Raw genomic sequence first — 27,446 nt, forward strand, 5'->3', positions numbered from 1 at the left:
ATTTAATTTTATACAAGGTTAGTCATTAAAATCCCGTGTGCACCTTCTCCAGTCAGGTGTACAGGTCTAAAATCATTTCTACATGTGGTGCTTCTTTTCCCTGAGAGGAATTCACAAGACCAGCTATGAAAATGTACTTTATTCACTCCTCATTCTGAAGTAAGACATACTAAAACACACCGTCATTACTAGCAGCTTTTTTAAAATAAATAAATAAATAAATAACCAATTTGTGGAAGCTTGTAATTTTCCTTCTTTCTGTCTGCTGTGTACCAGATGCAGTTCATAATGCACCACCTATCAGTGGTTTGAAGAAGTTTGGTGCTTCCAAGAAGTCATGGACTAATTAAAGGGTCACTTTCATGATTAAAGAGTAGTTAAAAGTAAAATTGGCACTGTGTTTGAAAAAATATAAGGTGTAAACATGGCAAGCAGATATTATATAGATATATAGATAGAATGAGTAAAACCCGGAGGTCAAAAGTCTTTCAGGAGTGGTGCAAGCGAAGTGCTTCTGTAGATGTGGGAAACTTTCTGTTTAAAAGAGTACATGTAACATTTATTGGAAAGGCAAAGAATTATTTTATTGTGATTAAAGTACTGCCGGGATTTTTATTTATATATATATATATATATATATATATATATATATATATATATATATATATATATATATATATTAAATTAATGCTCCTTTGAATGCACGATTTGGAGTAAATGCCGATTGTTCCAACCTATGTGGTTTTTAAAAAAAAATTACTGTCATTATTGCAACCACAAAGTCATACGACATCAGGCAAGCATGGGACCACCCTTTTCTCTGAACCTCCCCGTATAAACTGTCCTGGCATGAAAGGTTCAACAGAAGGAGAGAGACGGGATTAGAAAACGCTTGACAGGCCACTGAGGAATTCTTCAGTGAAGGCAAATACAAAAGGCTTCTCCATCCAGTGGGCTAGACAACTTTTCAACCTTTCTGTAAGTATTGAGCAGAATTGTGAATGCCTTGGGAAATATTGTCGGGAGAGCGTTTATGCTTAACAATAATTTATCTGTTTTTATATGTTTCTCTTGGGGAGTCTTGTCCACCTCAGCATTGGTACAACTAGAGATGAGGAAATGATATTTAGCAGTTCCTCGAGTAATAGCTAAAGTGTTTACATCAAATATTCATTGCAGAAAATAACTTGCCTTTTTCATGTCTGTTTATATATCTTATTATAAAGGTTCTGCTCAATTATGTGTGTGACTGTTACATAAAACCATGAGCAAAAATCTTTATCAATGGGAAAATCATTTCCGGAGTACATAAAAGCACATTTAGACTGGCTGTCTGAAAGCATTGATGCTGCACTCAAACATAGCGTGACTTGTATTTGATGCATTATATTTGAATAGGTGCAATAAGACATTTTATACATTAGAAGACCTTTTGATGTGTATTATGTTCTCTTATAACTTAATAAATCATTTGACCTATTAATAAAAAAAAAAAAAATCCTTTCTGCATTTCCTTCAAACAAAGCTAAGTTGCATTAAGTATTGGTATTTCTTTGTCTTTTTCTAAACTTTAAATAAAATGCTTTTCCCTCCAAGCTTGTGGGCTATTATAGTGCACTGACCCAAATAGCGGAGCACTTGTTTGTGAAATGTGGGACCCCCTGCCACATCTGCTGCAAACCCTTTTTTATTGTCTCAAAGCCTAGCATGGAAGCGTATCTGATGTAAACATTTAGTGGAATGATGACGTGGATCAGAATATCATGGCTGCAGAGAACGTTTTTTGGGGTGGGGGGGGGGTGTCAAGTTTAATCCTAGTATGTCCAAGAATATTTACGTATAACTGGAACTTTGTTCCTCTCTTATTTTAGCACCGTTCTTGGCCACTTCCCGATGTTGTTTAATTCATATGATGGAAGCTGTTCTCTAGATTTCCAAGTAATTTTCATGCAATTCAGGAGTGCTATGACCTTCCCCCAGCTCCCCACCCCCCATAGCCTCTTAAGAAAAAGTGAGTAGAAATTGTGCAACCTCTCTATTCAGAAGAGCCTTTTGTCATCAGACCTTGGGGTCATCAAGCTAATAAAACACACTGCTAGACACTTTGTTTGGATTCTGCCTATTCATCTGGTTATATCTGAGTGGCAGAAGACAGCTGGCTGGGTGAGAATACATCAAATATATATTTTAAATACAATATATATTTCAAATGCAAATATATCAAAATAAAAGTCTTTTTGAAATACAGAAATAGATTTTGAAAGGTTGCCTACTGGCATTCTGGTGATCGCTAACATCATTCACAAATTATTCTGGTTGTCTGAAGTACATCTTGAAACAATTACAGTGTCTTGCATAATTATCCACCCCCTTGAACTTTCCCACATTTTGTATTTTACAACCTGTAAATCTACACAATATGGACGTGGTAGGGGAAATCGATATAGTTAACAAAATTATTTACAAATAAAAAAGTAAATGTGATTCTATGCAGTATTCACCCCTGTTGGGGTGAAACCCATAAATTAGTTCTGGTGCCTTCAGAAGTCACATAATTACTTGAATGGTGTCCACTTGTGTGCAGCTACAATATCATGTGATCTCAATATAAATACACCTGTTCCTGGAATGGAGTTTGGTGGAGAACAAACAAACATCATCAGAAAGACCAAGGATCTATATAAACAAGTGCAGGACAAAGTTCTGGAAATGGATCAACCATGATGTGTTGACAGGACAACCACAGCTCAGTCACTCCAGAAAGCTAGACTTTACGGTAGAGCAGCAATAAGAAAGCCATGATTGAAAAGCCATATGAAATAGAGTTTGGAGATTTAGCAAACATGGAAAAACTTTCTCTTGTCTAATATCAGATGAGCAATTTGTTTCTTCATCAGCTTGAGAATATTGTCTCCAATAGTGGAGTGAGGTGGTTGTAGCATCATGTTGTGGTGAAGCTTGTCATCAGCAGGGACTGGGAAGCTGGTCAGGATTTAGCGCAAGAGGGAAGGAGCCAAAAACCTCTAGCCAATCCTAGAAGAAATCTAGTCCAGTCTACAAGAGACTTGAGACTGTTGTGGAGGTTTACTTTACAACAAAACAATGACTCTAGACACACTGCCAAAGCGACACTGGAATTGTTTGAAAACCTGAATGTATGAATGGCCCAGTCAAAGCCCAGACCTCAATCTGATTGAAAATCTGTGGCAAAGTTTGAGAATTACTGTACACCAAAGGTCTCCATGCAATCTCACAGAGCTTTTGTACCAAGAAGAATGGGCAAATACAGTGCTTTGCACAAGTATTCAACCCCCTTAAAAGTCATTAGATTCATTTGTATTACAAATGACACTTGCACAAATTGTTCCAGCCAGTATTTTTAGTTGTAAAACAATATGATCTTAAAGTGATTTTTAAAAAATGTATTCAAAAATTTTCAGCAGATGAAAAATTCTGCTTGCATAAGTATTCAAACCCTTTGGAATACCACTTGGTAGAACCATCCTTTTCCACAACAACAGCTGTTTTGCCCATTCTTCCAGGCAGATTTGCTCCAGGATCTTCAGTTTGATTGGATGTCTGTTGGCTGCAAATTTCAAACAGTGCCACAGATTCCCAAGAACATTCACATAGCCATTGTAGAACATTTTTGTTTTTAACCACTCCTGCGTTTCTTGGCCTTGTGTTTGGGACCGTTGTAATCAACCCTCTTAAAAGTCACCAGATTCATCTGGATGACAAATGACACTTACACAGATTGTTCTAGCCAGTACTTTTACTACAAACTAATATGCTCTTAAAGTGAATTTTCATTATTTCAAAATTCAAATGGAATGAAGTCAAAATTCATTATTTTCAGCAGATCTTTAAAAAAATAATAATAACTGAAGAAAAAATGGTATTTGAATAAGCATTTAATTCATTTAGACTAGTACTTGGTAGAACCACCTTTTTTCTACAATAACGACTTTGTGTGTTGGGGCAAGTTCCTATAGGTTTTGCACACTGTTTGGAAGTGATTTTCACCCATTCTTCCTGACAGATTTGCTCCATGTTCTTCAGGTTGGCTGGATGTTGATTGTTGGCTGCAATTTTTAAACAGTGCCACAGATTCTCAATGGGATTCAGATCTGGACTTTGACTTGGCCTCTGTAGAACATTCACCTTTTTGTTTTTAACCACTCCTGCATTGCTTTGGCCTTGTGGTTGGGACCACTGTTCTGCTGAAAGGTGGAGTTTCTCCCATGCTTTAGTTTAATTTTTTTTTAAGCAGATTGAAGCAGGTTATTTTGTAATATCCATCTGTATCCTCCATCCATTCTCCCTTCAAATTTTGACAAGAAGCCCAGGTTCTGAGGATGGAAAACATCCCCAGAGTATGATTCTACCACTACCATATTTCACTGTAGAGATGGTGTTAACTGAGGCATGTGCTAGGTCTGCACCTCACATAGCTCTTTGAATGTTGCCCAGATACAATGCCTTGATATTGGTCTCATCACACCAAAAAAGCCCAAAACAAAACACATCTTCACCGAGTCACTCTCTTGCTTTCACATGACTCTTCTTGAGCAGTGGTTTCTTTCTAGCCACCCTCCCACACAGTCCACAATTATGCAGGGCTCTTGAAATGGTTGTTTGGTGCATCTTCACTCCACTTTTACCCACTGTACTCTGTAACTCCTTCAGAGTGAATGTTGGCTTCACTGTGACTTCCCTCAGCAGTCTCTGTCTTGTTTTTGAGTATTGAGGGACATCCTTGTCTAAGTAGTGCTTATTTGGTATGAAGCAGCTTACACTTCCTCACTATTGATCCAACAGCGCTTACTGAGATGTCCAACTTCTTAGATATAATTTTACCCCTATTCCTAAAAAATGAAATTCTATTACCCTATCTTTAACGTCCTTAGAGTGCTCCTTGGTCTTCATTTTAACATCTTTCCTTCAGACTGACAGTCTCTTTAATGACAGTTGAATTAATGCAATTTTTCTTCAGAAAATGCTGCTGTAATATTTTATCTGGAGTATGAAACATGTTTATTTGTGTAAGAATATCTTTCAGCTGGAGCTGCTGGAACCTGGGGATTTGAATACTTACGCAAGCAGCATTTTCAGTATTTTTTTGTTTTCTTTGAAATTCTAATATTATTATATTAAACATGAAAATAATTTTGACTTCACTGTAAGAGAATGGGGGCGCACGGTGGCTTAGTGGTTAGCACGTTCGCCTCACACCTCCAGGGTCAGGGGTTCGGGGGATCCGCCCTGTGTGTGCGGAGTTTGTATGTTCTCCCCGTGCTGCGGGGGTTTCCTCCGGGTACTCCGGTTTCCTCCCCAGTCCAAAAACATGCATGGTAGGCTGATTGGTATGTCCAAAGTGTCCGTAGTGTATGAATGGGTGTGTGAGTGTGTATGTGATTGTGCCCTGTGATGGATTGGCACCCTGTCCAGGGTGTACACCTCCTTGTGCCCGATGCTCCCTGGGATAGGCTCCAGGTTTCCCCGTGACCCTGAAAAGGATAAGCGGTATAGAAGATGGATGGATGGATGGATGCAAGAGAATGAGTTTGCACTAAAAATACTGACAGGAATCATATGTGTACTTATTTTTAATCAGACTAATTTTGATCAATTCCAGGAGGGTGAATACACTTGCAAGCCATTGTATATCAGGATACAGATAGAGATATATCCCGTAAGACTTGCAGCTGTATTCGCAGCTAAAGCTGGTTATTGACCCAGGGGGCGAATGTACCCAACAAATGTCTGTTTAATTAATATTTGTGTCTCAATTAAAACACATTGAGCACTTACAAATCATTAATGAATTAAGCCAATCATTCAGTCATTCATCTTCCATAACCGCTTTATCCTGAAATGCATCACTGGGTGCAAGGTGGGACAATTTACCCCTGAGGAATCGCCAGTCCATTACAGGGCAACACACACGTGCACACACACAAACACACACCCTCTTTGACATCTACAGGCAATTTAGCATAGCCAGTCCACCTACTGCCATGTTTTGGACAGTAGGAGAACCTGGAAGAAACCCTTGCAGGCACGGGGAGAATATGCACAAAAACTTATATTTAACTTGTATTGCTATAAATGCAAAAAATGGCAAATAGTAATAATTCCCTGCTGGTCTAGTGGCCAAGCCTCCCGAGCTCTCACTGCCTGGCCCATGTTCGATTCCCAGACAGGGAACCAACCTAGCCACTGGAGGTTGCACAAGCTAGTGCATTCTCAGTGGTGGTCCCAAGCCTGGATAAAATGGTAGGGTTGCGTCAGAAAGGGCATCTGGCGTAAAACCTATGCCAAATCAAATATGCAGACCGATGATTTCTGTTCTGTATTTCAGGGTAAAAGCGATATTTCAAAATATCCATGACAGAAATATCGTTTATGTTGAATATTATACTATATCATAACGAGTATTACTACATGTTCTATACTATAGGTTTTTGCAGCCATGATTTCTCTTTTAAGAGACAAGCATTTCCTGCATGTTGCATAAGCAGATTCATGTGCTCTCTCTCTCTCTCTCATTCTCGCACACACTCACACACACTCCACGATTATATGCAGCTACAGAGGAAGAGAGACACAGAATTCAGCCATTAGATGCTCATCCAAAAGGCAAGAGAAACATCCTTTTGTAAGTTGTCTGTATTAATTTCCCTCTTCACTCTGGAAAGCACTTGTGCAATATTGTATAAGAAGATTGAGTGCTCCATAAGACTGGGATTTAAGAAAGAAAGAAAGAAAGCTGAAGGATAGAGCTTTGACGTCATTATGCTGTGGTATAATCAGTGCAGGGATCTGAGGTATGAGTGCTCAGCTTATATGTGTAAAGGATATTGTATGATTGGTGAGTATACGATATATGATGGGTGGTTTTCAGCTAAATGGTATGGGATTTGGTAAGGGATTTACTATGCTTGGTTGCTTGATTTTTTACAGTGGAATAGCCAACACTGTTGTGATGAAGACTGTACGAAATAAATATGGAACTAAACATATGGAGAATCAGAAAGTGCGCACTCTGAACCATTCCTGGTTTGGGAAGATGTTCAATAGACAAATGGGACAAACCAAGAAATAATGCTCTGTGATTGTATTGAGCAATGATACGGTTTATTTTACACTATTCTTCAATCAGTGAAATGTATACATCCATTATTTTTATCGTGGCTGCTGTTTAACCTCCTTCTTTCCAAACCCGTAAGGAAGGTATGTTGTAATTCTTGTGTTATGGTTTCACTTTGCTCCCTGTCTCTCATCCCTTGGTCTCCAGGTCCAATAAGGCAACATGGGGCTTTGGGGAATGGCCATCATCATCGTCCTCCTCCCACACATGGCACAGATGACAGAAATTTCTCCTGGGTTCAAAATCCGCATCACGTCCAGAGGACTAGAGTTGTGTATGAAAACTATTATTCACATTCTAATAAAGTATTCAGCTAGACCAGAGATGTATGTCACATTTAGAAGTGATCAACAACTTTTTTTTTGGTTCACACTAAATGGCCTTGTTGTACTTTCTTTAGTGAAACTCGAGACACAGAAGTTTGTGGAGGAAGAGCTGGGAGGTATCACCATGCCAGAGATGCACGGCATGAATGGAAATCTCCAGTATTCCATTACAGAGTTAGTTACACCTCCATTCAATCATTGTATCCTGATAAGCACACACAGGAACAATTGTCAAATCTTGACCTTATTATCTCTCTCTCTCTCTCTCTCAACCCATACAGAACTTTAAAATACTAAGGCCATGATATACAGTATCTCACAAAAGTGAGTACACCCCTCACATTTTTGTAAATATTTGATTATATCTTTTCATGTGACAACACTGAAGAAATGACACTTTGCTACAATGTAAAGTAGTGAGTGTACAGCTTGTGTAACAGTAGCTGCGTTTACATGGACAACAATAATCCACTCTTAATCCGATTAAGACCATACTCTAATTACGAAACTACCATGTTAACACTGAAGCGGTTTAGACATTAATGGCTGTGTGTTGAGTTATTTTGAGGGGACAGCAAATTTACACTGTTACACAAGCTGTACACTCACTACTTTACATTGTAGCAAAGTGTCATTTCTTCAGTGTTGTCACATGAAAAGATATAATCAAATATTTACAAAAATGTGAGGGGTGTACTCACTTTTGTGAGATACTTTATGTCTCCAGACAGACTGAAATTCGATAGATGAAATCATGTTAATAGGCAGAACAGCACATTACCGTCAAACCCTAATCTCTACTGTTGTTCCTTATTTTTAAGGTCGTTGCAGCCTCAAAAATAGTGTGGTTTATTTATTTATTTTTACATCTTGCTAATGTTTTTGAAGCCATCAGCTAGTGCATTCACAGAGAACATCCTTCACCTATTAACTGGGATTTTGTTTGTTCAATGTGGCTTGGGGAGACAGATGCGTTTACACTCGCTTAACATGGGGTTAAAATGTGTCTCAGATTTAAATCTGTTGCAACTGCGTCTAAGGTGAATTTACACTTTATTATGTGGATAATCTCCCTACAGCCTGCTACTTGCATGAAACAGCCAAGTGTAAACAACATTTCAGAAACGCTTGACCATGATCAATTACATATTTACTTAAAGAAAGGAAAAGGGAACATCAGTTCTTCCTCAAAAAACACACTCTGTTCACACACAAAGAATTTGAGATGTACTTAAGTGACAAGTCAGATCTTTCTACCATGAAATGTCTTCACATTTTACCACCATGATCAAAAAAAAAAAACTCCAACAAAATAATGGTGAAGTTTATTGTTCGTTCAATAACTAGTTTAATAAGTTGATTAGGTAAATAATATGTTCATTTTGCTGGTGAAGACTAAGATGAAAATGTCAACAATTGTTTATTCATGATGGCTACAGGACAATAACTGTAAGAATTCACCTATGTACTCAAAATGATATGACAAGTGGTAATTGTGACGTTTTTCCAAGTGAATAATAAATAAATCAAATGTCAGATACATTCTAAAAAATCTTTATCCACTTACTGCGTACACAAATTCAGGCTGTTGTAGAAGGAAGCAAGTTGTTAGAGTCAAGGTACCATTTAAAGTTTGGAATCTAAAAAAGAACTTGACTTTGCATTTTAAAATTTTTTCTCTTTTTGACTAAAAATGTACATTTGAATTGTTTTTACTGTATTTATTATGGTCAACCACTCTATGGTGGATTCATTAATGCTAAAGTTCCAGTCTGTGATCTCTTTTTAAAGGTACTTGATTAGCGATTAAGCGCCTGGTCCTATACCTGTCTCTATCCACCAGTATAAAGATAAAAGAGCTGAACCTGACTGCAGATCTGAGTTTCCAGCCTGTAGATGGACTGCTGTTTGATGTGCAGAACTCATCTATTACCCTCAACTTCCAGAGACGTGTGATATACTGGTTGTTGTAAGTTTGTAACGTAATGCTTGCATCTGCTTAGAGTAACCCATTTGTCCTTGCCGAAGTCTTTGCTCAGCCAGAGTGCTTGACACTTCATTGTCCACCAATATTGTGTGCAAAAGGACATTCTCACAAATCTGCATATAATTAGGTGCAAACTTCAGCTGACATACATCTCTTGTCTCTGTCAGAGAGGATCAGGGTGCAATCAATGCCTCCGCAGAAGGCGTATACATCAACACCACCCTACATCTTGCCAAGGATGATGAGGGCCGTCTCAAGATTGCCAATGTCAGCTGTGATGCTTCCATCGCCAAGATGAGGGCCAAGTTTGGCGGGACTTTTGGGTACTGACTACATATTATTAGTGACTTTACATTTCCTAGTTATACTGTCTATTGTCATATCATAGGCAGGATGTTCATCTTCAGCTGTTACAGAAAAATGTGTTACGCCCCATTACCACCCCAAAGTGGAATAATTTCCTATAGCAGTATGTGTTATAGCAAGTGTTGCATTCCTTTTATACCACAGCAATTTACCATTGCTGATTTTCCTATTAATTAAAGGTATGTTGTACATTTGATCAGTTTATAGTTACATTTAATGTTGTCTGCGAAACAAGTTAGGTCCTGTTCTGGAAGCTATTAAGATCTTAATATATATTTTCCCCTCTCTTTCTCCCTCCCTCCCTCCCTCCCTCCCTCCCTTCCTCTCTCGTGATGTTACCAAGAAACCAGAAAGCGCAATGTCCTCTGTCCTGAAGACTTCCCATGACAGAAAACTTAATGTTACAAAGCACTGACACGCAAGACTCATTCCATAAATGTTACAGAAATGTGTTCGCAGAAAGCGGTTACTGTTACTATAGAAAGGACAATGCATTAGAATGTGTCTTGTAGCTGGAACTAGAGTCAGTGCTGCTGTTTATAGAAAATTAACCAACACCTTGTTGACTTACAGATTTGAGAATTCAAATACGCTTTGGTATATGTGTTGATAACGGGTAAAAATATCTGAGACTCAGAACATTTTCATTTTATTATTTATTATTTATTTATTATATCTCCATGTTTACAGGAGGATTTACGACTTTGTTGCCACTTTCCTGACCACAGGAATGCGCTTCATATTAAATCGGAAGGTTTGTTTTCACGCTGAAGTGCAAGTTGTCAAATTCTAGGTTAGTTCTTTATAAGACAAAATATTAACATAACTTGTATACTTCTTTTAGATTTGCCCTGCTCTGAATCATGCTGGTCTTGTGCTGGTCAATCAACTGCTGGAGACAATTCCAGGTCAGACTGCACTTTTTTGACATATACATATATTTGTGTGTGTATATATATACAGTATCTCACAAAAGTGAGTACACCCCTCACATTTTTGTAAATATTTGATTATATCTTTTCATGTGACAACACTGAAGAAATGACACTTTGCTACAATGTAAAGTAGTGAGTGTACAGCTTGTGTAACAGTGTAAATTTGCTGTCCCCTCAAAATAACTCAACACACAGCCATTAATGTCTAAACCGCTGGCAACAAAAGTGAGTACACCCCTAAGTGAAAATGTCCAAATTGGGCCCAAAGTGTCAATATTTTGTGTGGCCACCATTATTTTCCAGCACTGCCTTAACCCTCTTGGGCATGGAGTTCACCAGAGCGTCACAGGTTGCCACTGGAGTCCTCTTCCACTCCTCCATGACGACATCATGGAGCTGGTGGATGTTAGAGACCTTGTGCTCCTCCACCTTCCGTTTGAGGATGCCCCACAGATGTTCAATAGGGTTTAGGTCTGGAGACATGCTTGGCCAGTCCATCACCTTCACCCTCAGGCAAAACACGTTATCATGCTGGAATACTGCCCTGCGGCCCAGTCTCCGAAGGGAGGGGATCATGCGCTGCTTCAGTGTGTCACAGTACATGTTGGCATTCATGGTTCCCTCAATGAACTGTAGCTCCCCAGTGCCGGCAGCACTCATGCAGCCCCAGACTATGACACTCCCACCACCATGTATGACTGTAGGCAAGACACACTTGTCTTTGAACTCCTCACCTGGTTGCCACCACACACGCTTGACACCATCTGAATCAAATACGTTTATCTTGGTCTCATCAGACCACAGGACATGGTTCCAGTAATCCATGTCCTTATTCTGCTTGTCTTCAGCAAACTGTTTGCGGGCTTTCTTGTGCATCATCTTTAGAAGAGGCTTCCTTCTGGGACGACAGCCATGCAGACCAATTTGATGCAGTGTGCAGTGTATGGTCTGAGCACTGATAGGCTGACTCCCCACCCCTTCAACCTCTGCAGCAATGTTGGCAGCACTCATACGTCTATTTCCCAAAGACGACCTCTGGATATGACTCTGAGCACGTGCACTCAACTTCTTTGGTCGACCATGGCGAGGCCTGTTCTGAGTGGAACCTGTCCTGTTAAACCGCTGTATGGTCTTGGCTACCGTGCTGCAGCTCAGTGTCAGGGTCTTGGCAATCTTCTTATTGCCTAGGCCATCTTTATGTAGAGCAACAATTCTTTTTTTCAGATCCTCAGAGAGTTCTTTGCCATGAGGTGCCATGTTGTACTTCCAGTGACCAGTATGAGGGAGTGTGAGAGCGATGACACCAAATTTAACACACCTGCTCCCCATTCACACCTGAGACCTTGTAACACTAACAAGTCACATGACACCGGGGAGGGAAAATGGCTAATTGGGCCCAATTTGAACATTTTCACTTAGGGGTGTACTCACTTTTGTTGCCAGCGGTTTAGACATTAATGGCTGTGTGTTGAGTTATTTTGAGGGGACAGCAAATTTACACTGTTACACAAGCTGTACACTCACTACTTTACATTGTAGCAAAGTGTCATTTCTTCAGTGTTGTCACATGAAAAGATATAATCAAATATTTACAAAAATGTGAGGGGTGTACTCACTTTTGTGAGATACTGTATATATACACACAAATGGTTTTGTCTCCATGCATGTGCGTGATCAGTGTAAAAATGTACTGGAAAAGATTAGGAGCTCTAAGCAGGAATGTTTGTGCTTGTGCAGTGCGTGCAGAAGTGGATAGTTACATTGGCATTGATTACTCACTCTTGAGTGACCCAGTGGTTACTGGCACCAGTCTTGATATGGATTTCAGGGTAAGTGGTTTATTACCAGTGATGTTAATTGATCATATAAACTCAGTTATGCTTCAGGAACATGTCTTCACTGAATACTGTTCACTTTTTTTTCCTCATGCATTGTCATATGAAACAAAGAAAAAGACAATTTATAGAATATTTTTCTGTGTTGATAGGATTTTTCTGAATGAGTCCTTCTCTTCGTAGGGGATGTTCTATGACTTGCAGAACGAGAGTGACATTCTGGAGAATTATTCTCCGAATCCAGTGTTGAACGAGTACAACCACATGATCTATATGGCTCTCTCCGAGTACTTTTTCGACAGTGGACTTTATTCATATTTCAAAGCAGGGGTGTTCAGGATGCACATAGCGAATGAACGAGTAAGATTACACACAGGAATATTTTATATCGAGGAAAAGGACCTTGAGTAATCGTGTTGAAATCTTTTCAGATGCCAAAAGATTTGGAGATGCTTCTCAGGACCACCTACTTTGGAGCAATCATGCTATTGGTGAGAGCTTTCTGAATGTTTCTCCTGGGGTTTTGATTTGTGATTTTAAAAAAAGTAGTACGTTTTCATTCAAAAACCATGGGGGATGCAAACCTTTGCACGATATAATGGAGTGCACCAGTAACAGGCATCTAGGAAGCCAGAACCCCAACATATAATGGACCATTTGTTTTTTGTTCTCCTTCAGAACCCTGCTCTGTTGGATGCTCCAATCTCATTAGAGATTGATGTAACAGCAGCTCCTAAGTCTAGCATCAAGACATCGGGGGCAACGGTAGCTGTACATGCTGGTGTCAGAGTGCTGCTTCTACCTGCAGGAAAATCACCTGTCCAGCTCAGCAGTATGACGATGGTATGGATTTCACCTTATATACATGAATATAAAAATAAAAAAAGGGCTTTTATACTTCTGACTATGGAAAGGATTCCATGTCCGATAGAGAAGCAGTTATACTGGGAAATGCAGTTCACAGGTGGCAACTCTTCCTGGTAAATGTTGCTTTCAGGGCCTTCTACCTTCCTCAGACTACTAATCTGGTTTAGGGCTATGATTGCATTTCAGTGTGACACTAATACAACACACTAATCACAGTGAAATGCAGTGCAACTGGGAATTGCACCACCATGACTGCATTTCTATCCGACACAGAATCTTCTCCGTATCTGACCCTAGTGTAATATAAAATGTTTCGCTGCATGCATAGGAGTCCAAATTGAATGCCAAGGTGTACATGAAGGATAAGAGATTGGCTATACAGCTGGACCTGAGAAGGTACACAAAGCTTAAACATTCTGCAATCTTCCTTGGCTTTATTATATATATATATATATATATATATATACACATACACACACACACAGGAAAGTATTCAGACTCCTTCAGTTTTTGCACTTGATTGTTTTATAGGTTTAATTTTAAGTGGATTAAATTTTCTTTAATCTCCACAAAATAACCCATAACAACAAAGCGAAAAACGCATTTTTGGAAATTTTTGCAAAAGTATGAAACGCCATTGGCAGCAATTACAGTTTTGAGTACTCTTCAGTAAATATTTTCAAGTTTTGTGAACCTAGATGTGGACAGTTTCTCCAATTCTTCTTGGCAAATCATCTTAAACTCAACCAACTGGATGGGAAGTGTCAATGAACTACCATTTCTCTCCATTGATTTCCTATGGGTTCACTCAAGGACATTTTCCCAAAGTCACCCCAGCGTTGTCATGGGTGTATGCTTCAGGTCGTTGTCATGCTGAAAGGTGAACCTTCACCCCAGTCTGAAGTGTGGAATCTGGAGCAGATTTCCTTCAAGGACCGCTGCATTCTCCCTTCCCTCATCTCTGACAATCTCCCTGTCCCTGCCCCTGAGAAGCACGATGCTACTGTTACCATACTTCACTGTAGAGATCATATTAGCCAATTCCAGAGCAGTACCTGCTTTTTGCCAGACATAGAGCATTGTTCATTCCAAGAAGATCAATCATCAGACCAGAGAACCTTTTTTCCTTCCAGAGTCCTTTAAGTACCTGCCATATGCTTTTAGTCAGGAGGGGCAACTCTACCGCTTGGTCTTGCCATTCTACCTTACAGGGCTAATTGGTAGGGTATTTCTCAGATAGTTGTCCTTCTGGTATGTTTTCCAATGCAGAGGGCTTCTAAAGCTCTGTTAGAATGGTCATTAGGATCTTGGTCACCTCCTTAAGCAAAGCTCTATCAGCCTGGTTAGTGGGCCAGACAGCCAGCTGTAGGAAGACTCCTGGTTCTGAACTTTTTCCATTTCACAATGATGGTGCCCACTGTGCTCCTGGGAACATTTAAAGATTTAGAAATTGATTTATACCCTTGCCCAGATGTATGTCTCAACATAATTTGATCACAGAGGTCTGCAGAGAGTTAATTAGACTTCGACAATGCTCCTGTGTATAAAGCAAGGTCCATAAACACATGGATTGCCAAGGTTGTAGTGGAAGAACTCAAGTGGCTATCACAGAACCCTGACCTCAACCCCACTGAGCACCTCTTGGATGAATTGGAACACAGTGCTCCTGGCCTCCTCACCCAACATCAGTGCCTGACCTTACTAATGCTCTTGTGGATAAATGGGCAAATCCCCACAGCCACATTTCAAAATCTACTGGAAAGCCTTCCCAGAAGAATGGAAGTTATTATAACAGCAAAGTTGGACTAAATCTGGATTGGGATGTTCACAAGCACAAACTTTTGGCCATATAAGTATTCAGATGCTGTTTTTTTTTTTGTTATTTAACATACTTCTAGGCATACATTCACTTTAAATGCACACACAATGTCTTTTGATTCTGTACTAATAAATATGAACAAAAAGTATATATTCATAAGCATAAACAAAGACATGTTTAAAATATCAAATTGAGAGGGGGGAAAACCAGTATTTGGATATTATTTTAAAATATAGATTTGTAAAATTTTACATAAAAATAAATCAAGTCCTAGATATACACTACCGAGTTCAAGTTTGGAGACACTTGACTGAAATGTTTTTCATGATCTTAAACCTTTTGATCTGAAGGTGTATGATTAAATGTTTGAAATCGGTGTTGTAGACAAAAATATAATTGTCCCAACATATTCATTTCTTTCATTAGATAATTTACATTTTATTTACAAAAAAATATTTTTTTTATATGGATGACTTGGAGCAAAATATTCCGAAAAGCAGCCAGTAAGTGTCCAGTGTAGGTGGGAACTCCTTTAATACTGTTTAAAAAGCATCTCCAGGGGATTCCTCAAGAAATTGGTTGAGAAAATGCCAAGAATACATTTCTGGAAATTCTAGGCAAAATGGGTGTCTACATTGAAGATTCAAAAATATTATTTTATTTATTTTGGATGTTTTTATCACAACATAATTCCCATAGTTCCATTTGTGTTATTCCAGAGTTTTGATGACTTTATTATTATTATAAGATGTGGAGAAAAAAAATAAAGAAAGAATGAGTGTGTCTAAACTATTGACTGGTAATGTAAGTGCGACAAAAAGAATGTTCTTGTGCAAATTGCACTTGGTGTCATTATAAAACATGTTGGCATTCATTGGGAAGATTTTATTAAACCAGTACAATCATAGTTAAGGTGAAGGAGCTTCCTAAAGTCCTCAGGGACAACATTATTAAACATTTCAAATAGAAATTACTAGAGAGCCATAGCAAAAACCTTGAACATCCCTGTCAGTACAACTGGTTCAACAATATGCATGTGTAAAATTCATAATACTTCAGCTAATCCTCATCACACAAGATTTCACAACATACTCTCAGACTAATGATGAGGAGAGAAGAGAGAAGCCAGCAGACACTCAAAAAGAGTTGCAGGATGACCTGAATGTAACAGGAACAGCAATTACATAGAGAACAATGAAAAGAGATGCATATCTGAAAGCTTTTAGACAAATCAGAACTCTTTTGGAACGATATACTATAAAAATAAGACACTTTGGCAGTAATTCAGCTCATCATATTTGGAAAAAAGTAGAGTTGCATATATGATCCCATGAACACCATACCCGAAGTGAAATATGGACGTGGGAGCATCATATATCGACATAGAGGGGAATTTCATCTCATCGGCTAAGAAAATAAATCTCAGGAGAAGATGGACGTTTCAACAAGACGACTCCAAACATACAGCCAAAATGACTCAAGAAGGCCTTGCATGGCCTAGCCAATCTCTTGACTTGAATCCCATTGAAATTGTTCTTCAGAGGGACCCTCATAACCTTGGGTAATTGAAGATGATTTGCCAAGAGGAATGGGATTGTGGTGTCTGAATAATTTCTTTCCCTAACAATTTATTATTATTATTATTATTTTAAACATGGCTTTGTTTATGCTTAGCAATATATACTTTTTTTGTTCGTAATAAGTACAACGTTAAATATTTTGTGTGAGAATTTATAAATGGTGATCTGCAGTGGAAGTATTAAATAACAGAAGTGTCCAAAATACTTGAGATGAGACAGTTCAATTATATATTTTATAGATTAAAAAAAATAATAAATTTGCAAAAAATGAACTGAAAACATTTTAACTCTGTCATTATGGAGAGTTGTATGTAGACTCGATGGGGGGCGGGAGGTACATTTAGTCCATTTTAGATAAAATTTATAATACAATAACGTGTGCAAAAAGCGAAGGAGCCTGAATACATGGATAAAACATAATGGATAACATGTTTTCTGTTTTTAGGTTTAAAATCTTTTCTAACCAGTCTGCTTTGGAGTCGTTAGCGGTAAGACACCATTTGATGCTCAGTTTACCTTTGGCTTAAGTTTTGTGAGAACTTAATAAGAGTCCACATGTGATGGCTACTATTTTACAGCTGATTCCACTGCAAGCACCACTGAAGGCTCTTCTCCAAATGACAATCGTGCCCCTTTTAAACAGTAAGTGATGCACAATGTCCATTTCTAGACTTCAGTGATTGAATCCTTTTCAAAATGTATAGCCCATGCTGTACATGTGTACTAGGCATGTAACACAATGATGCTATCTGTAGGTTTAATGGTCTTAGTATGGGTATCTAAATTCCGATTGAATTTTAACACAGGCATGGCCTAAACCAGGTTTTTTTTTTTTAAATCAATATGTAAAAGTTAATTATGAACCCTATATTCCTAGAAACAGTGGGGAAAAACTCCCAGAAGTAGAAAATCCAGCACCGTCAGCATGTTCTTGTGATCAGTATTGATTTTTAATCCCACTTTTATTTTTGTTTATTCTGTCATTCTCACCTGTGAAATTTCCTAACACGTTCACTTAATTTGAAAAACTAGTAGCCCAATGTAAACCACTATGACCCCTAACCAGGCCAAGCACTTTACTGAGCACTTCTGCATGTTCCGGTTAATGAACGCGTCTTTATTTGATTGTCATGCTCAAGCAAACTATTCCCCCCCAGTCACGACGGTAACCATTAGTCGTAACTTTTCAAGCTTTCCTTCAAAAATAAATAAAAAAGTATTCATATTCTGTTACATATAATATATACATGGCAGAACATCATCTTCTGCATGGACACCTGTTAAATTTTTTTATTATATATAAAAATTGTATACAGCTGTGTATTTTAACAACTGAGCATGGAGATTATGCTTCATTTTCATCTTTCATTCACAATGCAAGATTACACTAAGAAAGGTGTACAGATCCCTCTGCCAGATGGAATCAACCTCGTCGAGGACGTGGTTAAGTATCACAATGTAAGTTATGACAAATCTGGCTTTTCGATCCAATTGTCACTGCAAATTTGAGCTCAAACTCACCATTTCCCCTGTGATTTTCCAGGGCTACATCACTATTGGAGCCAATCTCCATTTCCGGAGTGGTCTGAAGGAGCTAATTGAGAGGACGTCTTAAGAGCCTGACAAATATTTAAACACTCTTATTTTTCCTTAACTACTGCTCCCCCCCTTCCCCCTTTCACATGTACTTTTAATCAGTGCTTACTACATACAGTAGTCAACACCACCCAAATATTTTACAGTCTTTGCCCGATGCGATCACAGATAATACCCTTACATACTTTGTCTTCAACTGTAGCTACATTTGATGTGTATGTTGTTTTCAGAATATAATTAATCCCTACTGTATTACTCAGAAATATGCATCTACTTCACACTGGTTAGAACACAAGTATTACATTAGTATTTTGGTAGCCTTTGTTAGTGGAAGACTTGTACTGGAGCTAAAAACTGAATGAACAATTTTGTTCAAAATATAATCTAAGAAGAAATGAGGCAAGTGTTTTTTCTAGAATTTTAATCAATGTCTTAAAAAAGAAAAAACATTCCATGTGGACATGTACCAATTCTGGATTATAAAACTAAATTATTCCTTGATCCTGTAACACATGCAAAGTTCTTTTATGTCTGTTGAACATCTTACACTTTTCAAATTCTCAATGTACAATTTATCAAGTTAATTAAAATAATATCAGGTTTATTTTGACAGACAAAGAAGGATTTGATAGATTTTGATTGGGGGGGGGGGGGGGCGAACAAAACACACCACCTGTGATGGTAAAGGCACATCAATACCTTCATTTAGAAATTCAATGCAATTTAAAGCAACCCTGAGCAACTGGAGAAAACTAGGTCCACATATTTCCCCATTTCATTTTGGTCTTGCATTTCTTCTTGTGAAATTATGTACTAATCCCTTTTGCCCTTCTTAAAATTTTAATACTTTAAATCTCCCTGCAAGATACGGAGGGTTAGGTGAAAAGCTGAACATTAAAAAAAACACAGACTCATCAGTCCAGAATTAGCAGCTACTACAATTAAACCCCTCATGTAAGGATTATACAGTCACTTGAAGCAAAATGACAGCATTGCAGGCTGCTGTTCACAATATTTTCAGCCACAGTTATGAAAGAAAAAAAAAAACAAAAAAAAAAAAACAAACCCCACATCATCATCATCATGGATACAGCATGAGCACAAATCAGCCAATACACACCTACACAAGAATTTGATTACTCTAGAACAAATTAGTGCACGTCACAGTGATTCAGTGCAAATTCCAACCCAAATGTGCAGAACGTATATGATCATTAGTACGGATGCTTTGTGATGAAGCGGCTGAACATGGCGAAGGCCGCTATGGGCTTATCAGTGGGGACCATGTGACCAGAACCCTGAAGAACAGAAAGTTACTCTAGTAAAGCTTAAACTACAAAATGTACATCACAGAAAAAGATACTTTTAGACATATTTGACTAAAGCTTGCTTTAAGACCACCTCCTTCTGAATAAATATCAGTAGAAAAATACTTTGATTTCTGCATGGAAGGGGGGAAAAAAAACAAACAAACAAAAATAACCCTACACCAGTTCATGCTAGACTCACTAAAGTGTCTGTTCTGTACACGGTTAATCAGCTAATAGCATTTAAGTACACTTACCTTGACAGTAAGGAAAGACAGATTGGAGAACTCCTTGACGAATCCACCAATCTGCTGCGTCTCACCATTGGAGTAGAGCCACGGCCTGCGCTGCACTTGGACCTGCCGCAGAACCACACACGGTCACTGGCTCTGGGGTGCCACTGTGGGAAACGTGTTGAGTAGAAATGTTGACTGGAAACTAACCTCCTGCTGAAGGGATTCGACAAACCACTCGTCACCAAGGAAATTACAGGCCATGTCCACGTCCCCGTTGTACACCAGCACACGGTATTTCTGTAAAGATGATGTGCTGTTACGGTTTGTACACAATAGAAAGAACTTTATGAAGAAATGAAAACAGTCTTTGAACGGGCTTCGTGTAATTTTATTTATTTTTAAATACTGTAGTCAATATACATTCAAAAACAATTTATAGGCATATTTGGAGAATGCTACTGTTAGCTAAAGCAAATTCTGTACAAGAGCATTGTATCCAATATCAGAGTAAATGCTTTGCTCTCCACAAACCACAGAGTTTTTCACTTGCATAATGGTGCAACAAGTAGTGTTGCCACCTCACAGCTCCAGAGTCCCAGTTTAGATCCTGAGCTTGGGTTACTGTTTGTGCAGAGTTTTGAATGTTCTAATGGGTTTCCTCTGGGTTCACCAGTTTCCTCCCTCTTCCTGCTTGTAGGTAAACTGGCTACACTTAATTGCCCCTATGAGTAAGTAAGTGTGTGAATGTGTGTGTGTGGGTTTGGTGCACTGGGATAAACTGGTTCACTTCTGGGCATGTATTTCCAACTTAATCCAAGGGTTCCTGGGATAGACTCACCCTTTCTTAGTATTGCTTGATATTGATTCTTTACAGCCAAAACATTTAAAAGTTCATGTTTCCCCTGGTTTAAATGATGCCCAAATACATGCACATGCATGTTCCTGAGCTTAGGCTACTTGGCTTGTTCTTTATAGTGACCTTGGTTTAAGAAGTGTTGCAATTTACAAGTAAACGAGCATGGTATACGACCGATGTCCGTAGGGGTACCGTCACATTCCTAGCCAACTCACCAGTGCTCCAAGTATCTTCAGGTACTGCTTCTTCACATCCATATAGAGACGGTTATAGTTAAGATTGACTTCAGCACTGTAGACACCACATTAGAAGCATTAACCTCTTATAAGCAAAGTTATTTTGACCATTTTGTTTGCACCAATATTGTTCTCTGATTCTCTAGTATGGTATTAATAAAGGTTAAGGATGATGTAGAACAACCACCTGCAGATCTCCCAGTCAAGTGCATTAGGAGAGATGTGGAGAGCCGACTTGACATAAGGGTTGTTCAGGTACATAGCAGACGGGGTAGAGTTGACGCAGGGGGGGTCAAGCTTTACTGACTTGAAAACAGAGCCCACTCCTCGTAGTTTCTGCAATAGAAAAGAAGTCGCTTGTCAGTGGACTTGAGAGAATCAGACCTATTTAAACAAGCATAAACACTTCCTGTACATAGTCAGGGTAATACATATTAGAGTTAGGCAGTAAGACAATACAATTGAGAGATCATTTTATAATCGTTTTCTGAGATCACAGGTATCAAAAAAAATCCCTTTTTCCCCCCTCCCCCCTTTTTTATAGAGTATAAAGTTTTATAGACATTAAATATCAACTCAGCAGCAGCTTATGAGCATATTTTGGTGGGGCAGAATGACCATGACATTGCCATTCAACTTAATTTTATTTGAGGACATCACACTTTACTTATGCTATAGGTTACAATCTAGTGAATTGTTAGCACAATGCCATAATAGGCAGACGAGAGCCGACAACATACAGCCATCTAGCATACAGTCTAGTAGCTTGTTTGAACCTTTTCCCCCCAGCTACATTTGAGGTAATATCATTAATCAGGGTTGACAGGTTTCAGCAAGTTTTCCAGCCCAACTAAATTTCGAACCACACCTGAAACTAGAGAGGAGGAAAAATTGGAAAAAAAAGAAAAGAAAAAAAAGGGAGGAGTTTACATGAAAAACTAGTACACTAAAAGTATGTGGACACCTGACAGTTACACCCACATGTGCTTGTTGAACATCCCATTCCAGATTTAGTCCCACTTTGCTGTTACAATAACCTCCACTCTTCTGGGAAGGCTTTCAACTATATTTTGGAGCATGGCTGTGGGGATTTGTGCTCATTTAACCACAAGTATTAGTGAAGTCGGGCACTGATGTTGGGAGCCCTGGGGCGCAGTCAGTGTTCCAGTTCATTCCAAAAAGTGTTTTATGTAGTGGAGGTCAGGGCTCCAGGGCCATTGAGCAAACACATTTTTACAAGTTCTCAAAAGTGTAACACTACTGTTAGGCTAGCAGTTCATTAGCAAACTTGTACATTATATACACTATAATGCATAATGTATGCATTATATACACACTATTTTATGACAAATTATGTAAATCACAGTAATCAGTGTGCCTAGTTACCTGGTTCCAGGAGTTAGACCACTTGAGGTTAATGAAGTTATTGCCCAGGTCATGAACAACAAGTCGTCCATTTTCAACGCTAATAAAGAAAAAATAAAAATAGGACAAAAAGGCCAGAAATTTATTACTACATGCTGGTACAGTTTTTCTACAGCATCAGAAATTTTAATTTGTAAAAATGTCCATGTGCACAAACATAACGAGTATGAATATGGCACTGATGTAGGAAAACAGGAACAGCTGACCCCCCCCTCGGAAAAGTGCTGTCTAACTAGACACTACAAAATCTCCCTCAAGTGTTTGTGTCAAGATCTGGGGAGAGTGAAGACTGCCCATCATTTTCACAGAATCTGACCATTCTGTCAACACTCATTTCCTGTTGATGAGGGCACAGCCATCCTGGAAGAGATCACTCATTTCAGAACAGAAAGGTTTTATCACTCCATGTGAACAGATTCTCACCTTGTACTGTAAGGTACTCCACCAGCACAGTCTGCATACAGGTTATATATGTTAAGTCCAGAATTGTAGACAATTTGCTGTGACTGTGCTACCTACAATTGAAGCAAACAAGAATTCTTACACTAAGCAATAAAATATCAATATGAAGTGAATCACATTTCAGACATAGGAGACAGACACACTTACTGCACCAGAGCATGTTGGATCAGTATTATTATAGAAGTTACACTGTCCATCTTTGCAGCAATATTTCTGCAGAGTTGCCCATAAACTGAAAGAAAGAAACAGCATTAATAACACTTCAGATATATAATAAGTAAAATGATCTGACAAGTCCACCAAGAGCCAATCAACACACGAGAAGATATACTGTCAGATTATAGTAGCAGGCATGAAGGAACGCCAGTGAAATCTGAAGACAATTTGTAACCTGAAAAAAATAGCTGCATGAAAACCAAGAGCAAAAGGAATACTTCCCATTTGAGTGTTCTGACTAAGCATGCGGCCAGTCACATGATTTACAGTCATGGAGACATTTAGTGTGCATAGGCAAAGCTGCAATATTTTTAGTCTAGTGCTGCTTTATTTATTAAGAGTTTTATAGACTGGCTCAATTCACAGCTAATAAGATTTGAACTAAATTAACTACTTGCTGGCCCTGTTCTAAGAAAATACTACTACAGGAAAATAAGGCACAAAGGGGGAAAAACCTCTCTCCAAGCAGTCCATGGTAATTTGCAAAATAGACAAGAGAGTTGTCATTCAGTTCATAGCTGGACAAGCCATTTCCAACAGCTATACCCTAAAGAAAAACAAACATCCAGAAGTATAGGTTAATGCACAAACACAGTCACTTAAAAACAAGAACACAAATACACTCAAGATAACTCTAGCTCTCCATCTGAAAGGCACTAACCTGTAGGTTCAGAGTACTGTCCTCCATAACTCTCTCAGCTAGTGTAGGGATGTAAATGCCTCCATAACTCTCGCCTGTGAGAAACAACTCGTTCTTGCTGTACTCTGGGAAAAGTCTGAAAAATTCCTTGAGGGCCAAGTAGTTGTTCATAGATACCTAGAGAACACACGTGAAGACGAATTCCATAAAAAAAGGCCTACAACTAAGTCACAAAATCTATTTTTTAAGTTTAAAAAAAAAATAAAAATCTCACACACATCCGAGTCATTGGTCGAGTATTTCTTGTCATCAGAATAGGAAAAGCCGACACCAGCTGGTGACTCCAGGTATAGCACATTAGCAATCTGCAAATTATAATCAGCCGATTAGGTCAGGCATGAGACTTCTATCAAGTACATTGGAGTGAATAAAAATAAAACCATATCTGGCTGTTTTAATTAATACATCAAGAGCTGCAATCTTCAAACGAGGTCTCATGCGTGTTACTACATGCTATCAGAAACCAATTTAAATTAATTAAAAAAAAATAAATAAAAAGTCACATTATTTACCAAGTCATGTTCAAAAAGCAAATCAAAACAAAATTTATCGGCAGCATAGGAGGAATGAAACATTTTTGGACATGTTGATAAAATAATCAATTTTGGTGTGGCACCAGTAACTCCACTTTAGGTTGGCCCATATGACTTCATGTAGTTATTGATTAAGTTTCCTATACCAGCATGTCCTGTTACATTTTATTCCTTACATATTCACTGTGGAGTGCTTTATACATAGTAGAACTAATTGGCTAACTAATCAAAGCTTTAAAAAGTAATAATAATAAAATATATTATATACAGATGGGTATAAACCCTCATAGAACTTGTAATGGTTTTTAATGGGAACTGTAATAGTCCTTCTGGGTCTTTACTGCCAATTTGTTTGTTGCTTCTATTGGTGGCATGTCATGTCTAGTGGATACCATTAAGAACCCATGTCACACCCGTCTTCATCTCCCTCCACTGGCTTCCTGTAGCTGCCCGCATCAAGTTCAAGGCCTTGATGCTCACCTACAAGACCTTGTCAGGAACAGCACCCTCCTACCTCAACTCTCTCCTGAAGGCCTACGTTCCCTCTCGCAATCTGCGATCGATTAGCGACCGACGTTTAGCAGTTCCAACTCAGCGTGGCGCAAGGTCCCTTTCCAGAACCTTCACACTAACTGTTCCTCAGTGGTGGAATGCACTTCCAATCTCAATCCGGACCACAGAATCTCTCACCATCTTCAAAAAACAGCTAAAGACCCACCTCTTCCATGAACACCTAACCAACTCATAATAATTACTTTAAAAAAACAAACAAACAAAAAAAAACCCACTTACACCTCTACTCTGCACTTTGCTTCTTCTGGAATTCAATTAATAGATCTTGTATGGTAGCACTTCTTGTATTGTTCTCTGCTTGATATATCGCTTTGCTTGTATCTTTCTCATTTGTAAGTCGCTTTGGATAAAAGCGTCTGCAAAGTGAATAAATGTAAATGTAATGGAACTAGTAATGTTAATGGTTAGCTGATGGTTTGTAGTGGAAACCATTAGAATTTCTCTGGAGGTTTCCACTGTTCTATTGATTCTATTTTTCCCCTAGCAGATACAATGAAGGTTTCATTTTACTTTCCATTCCATACCATATTCCAAGAGTAAGGGTTGTACTGTAAAGTAGTGCCATCATCTTGGATCTGGAAGAAAAACAAGATCATGTAACCTGCAACTGCTAAATGCACACACTAGTCAGATTATGAATGATTAAGAAGTTTTGATAAACCGGAGTAAAAACTGGCTCAACGTTTGACATTTGCCCAAAACAGGAAGTGACGGCAGAATTAAGGAAGTCCCCGGCAGCACAAATGAAAAGTCGTCCTATTTATATACATACATACATACACACACACACACGCACGCACACACACACATATACAAAAAAAAAAAGTTTCCCCCATTGACATTTCCCATGAATTAAATCTCACCAGGAAAGGGCCGTGTTCAGTGAGCAGGCCATCCAGCGAGCTGCATCCTGGTCCTCCGTTCAGCCACAGCACCAGCGGGCTTTTCTCCGGGTCTTTCTGCGATTCCACAAACCTTTACAGCGACCAGAACACAAAGCATTTTGAACAACTTTGATCCACAAACTAAGTGTTAAAAAGTTTATTTATTTAAAAACAAAACAAAACCCCGATTTCTGTGTCGCACCCGAAAGTCACGTGACAAAACAGAAGTGAAAGATAAACCCACCAGTAGTGGAGGTGTTTGTTGCCAGCCACGGTGAGGTAGCCCGAGTACTGTTTGAAGCCCGGCTGTTTGGAAAGTCCAGGAAGAGACTTAATCTCATCCTCAGCTGGAGCTCCCAACACTCCCAATGTCCCCAACAGTAACACACACAACACTGCATACATCTGGAACAAGACCACTGCCATGTTTATCCACATAAAGCAAGAATCCTGCTCCATATATATATATATATATATATATATAACGGCTTGTCTTAGACACAAACACAAGCCTAATTAATTTAACAGGCCTTAACTACGATAAAAACTACAATCGAAACATTCCTAATTAGGCGTAATTCAGTCGCCAAAATAGTACGCTATCGCTTACCTTCACACCCATTCGCAATGAAGTTCCTGTGCGCTGCAGCATAAGTGCAGCCGTATGATCACGTGACACAACTCGTGATCCAGTCACATTGCTGATAAACCACAGCCGTGTATAGAACAGCTTCAAATGAACAGCACAAAAAGTTCCTCTGGCCGCAATATCATGTGTATAAACTGCATAATTATACGATAAGATCGAAACACGGTTTCTAAGCACTTAATGTTCTAGGGTCCTGTGTGTTTATTGTGTTTATATATTTTGCACTCTTCCTACACTGTCGTGTGTTTGCACTTCATGTAGTAGTCGTGTCTACAGTGCTACAGGATATTACCTGTTACACCATGGCTTTCTCGTGAAATGTCATCTGATTCCAGTTTATACGAGTTATATGGAGGAATGACAATAAAAGCTGCACGGGATTTGACTTGAAACACTACATTGACACTACTCTACACTCTGAGTGCAGTATTTTGACACTCTAAACCAGTGGTTCCCAAACTTTTCCAGGGCAAGGCCCCCCAAATGGCATTAATATTTGACTGAGGGCCCCCTTTTGCAAGATGTCTTTAAAACACATTAAAAATACAGACTTCTGAATATATCTCCCTTTTTTATTATTAATAATTACATCTTGCATCTTTACATTACATTAGGAATTGATTGTGTGTGTGTGTGGTTGTCTGAGAGTGAGAAAGAGAAAATCATGTATTTATTTATTTTTCACACCAAATTGTTGAGGCCCCCGGGCGCCCCCTGGTGAAAACCACTGCTCTAAACTCTGCTCATGGCCCCGAGCAGCAGTGTAAACATGGAAAAAAAATGTTATAATTAATAAATACTTTACTTATTATTATTATTTTTTTTAATAAAAAAACAGATATAGTTAATCTAACTAAACCGTGTAGGAATGTTTATCGTTTGTTATGATTTTTATTTACTCCTTT

General features: G+C 38.7%; 2 protein-coding genes across 3 annotated transcripts; one reads left to right on the forward strand and one right to left on the reverse strand.

Moving 5' to 3' along the window:
- Window positions 1-753: 753 nt before the first annotated feature.
- Window positions 754-18,965, forward strand: pltp (phospholipid transfer protein). Of its 2 annotated transcripts, XM_053635779.1 has the most exons (17): window positions 754-978; window positions 6,592-6,661; window positions 7,301-7,427; window positions 7,554-7,653; window positions 9,323-9,448; window positions 9,634-9,789; window positions 10,523-10,586; window positions 10,677-10,740; window positions 12,505-12,596; window positions 12,786-12,962; window positions 13,034-13,093; window positions 13,281-13,445; window positions 13,798-13,865; window positions 17,314-17,356; window positions 17,447-17,510; window positions 18,250-18,326; window positions 18,412-18,965. In XM_053635779.1, exons 3-17 carry the CDS (start codon window positions 7,316-7,318, stop codon window positions 18,481-18,483), a joined length of 1,440 nt encoding a protein of 479 aa, XP_053491754.1. In that variant the 5' UTR covers window positions 754-978; window positions 6,592-6,661; window positions 7,301-7,315; the 3' UTR covers window positions 18,484-18,965. The 2 variants fall into 2 exon arrangements, with proteins under 2 accessions (XP_053491754.1, XP_053491753.1); XM_053635778.1 differs by lacking the exon at window positions 6,592-6,661 and having other exon boundaries at window positions 755-978.
- On the reverse strand, window positions 18,774-26,645 carry ctsa (cathepsin A). Its single transcript, XM_053635777.1, has 15 exons — window positions 26,503-26,645; window positions 26,137-26,297; window positions 25,872-25,983; window positions 25,533-25,583; window positions 24,121-24,207; window positions 23,864-24,019; window positions 23,658-23,749; window positions 23,134-23,218; window positions 22,948-23,039; window positions 22,486-22,564; window positions 21,287-21,435; window positions 21,079-21,154; window positions 20,215-20,304; window positions 20,029-20,130; window positions 18,774-19,762 (listed from the first exon to the last, which is right to left on the reverse strand). Exons 1-15 carry the CDS (start codon window positions 26,542-26,544, stop codon window positions 19,679-19,681), a joined length of 1,458 nt encoding a protein of 485 aa, XP_053491752.1. The 5' UTR covers window positions 26,545-26,645; the 3' UTR covers window positions 18,774-19,678.
- Between the last annotated feature and the right edge of the window lie 801 nt (window positions 26,646-27,446).

The sequence above is a fragment of the Ictalurus furcatus genome, chromosome 11 (genome assembly GCF_023375685.1).
Source record: "Ictalurus furcatus strain D&B chromosome 11, Billie_1.0, whole genome shotgun sequence".
Lineage (NCBI taxonomy): Eukaryota > Metazoa > Chordata > Actinopteri > Siluriformes > Ictaluridae > Ictalurus > Ictalurus furcatus.

Excerpts from the sequence above, each read along its gene's own strand:
- pltp (XM_053635779.1), top strand. The coding sequence starts at position 7,316 with ATGGGGCTTTGGGGAATGGCCATCATCATCGTCCTCCTCCCACACATG. Across the intron at positions 7,428-7,553 it reads GTCCAGAGGACTAGAGTTGT|TGAAACTCGAGACACAGAAG; the intron begins GTATGAAAACTA and ends TACTTTCTTTAG. Across the intron at positions 18,327-18,411 it reads ACGTGGTTAAGTATCACAAT|GGCTACATCACTATTGGAGC; the intron begins GTAAGTTATGAC and ends GTGATTTTCCAG.
- ctsa (XM_053635777.1), bottom strand. The coding sequence starts at position 26,544 with ATGCTGCAGCGCACAGGAACTTCATTGCGAATGGGTGTGAAG. Across the intron at positions 26,298-26,502 it reads CATTGCGAATGGGTGTGAAG|ATGTATGCAGTGTTGTGTGT; the intron begins GTAAGCGATAGC and ends GTCTTGTTCCAG. Across the intron at positions 21,436-22,485 it reads GGTCTAACTCCTGGAACCAG|AAACTACGAGGAGTGGGCTC; the intron begins GTAACTAGGCAC and ends TTTCTATTGCAG.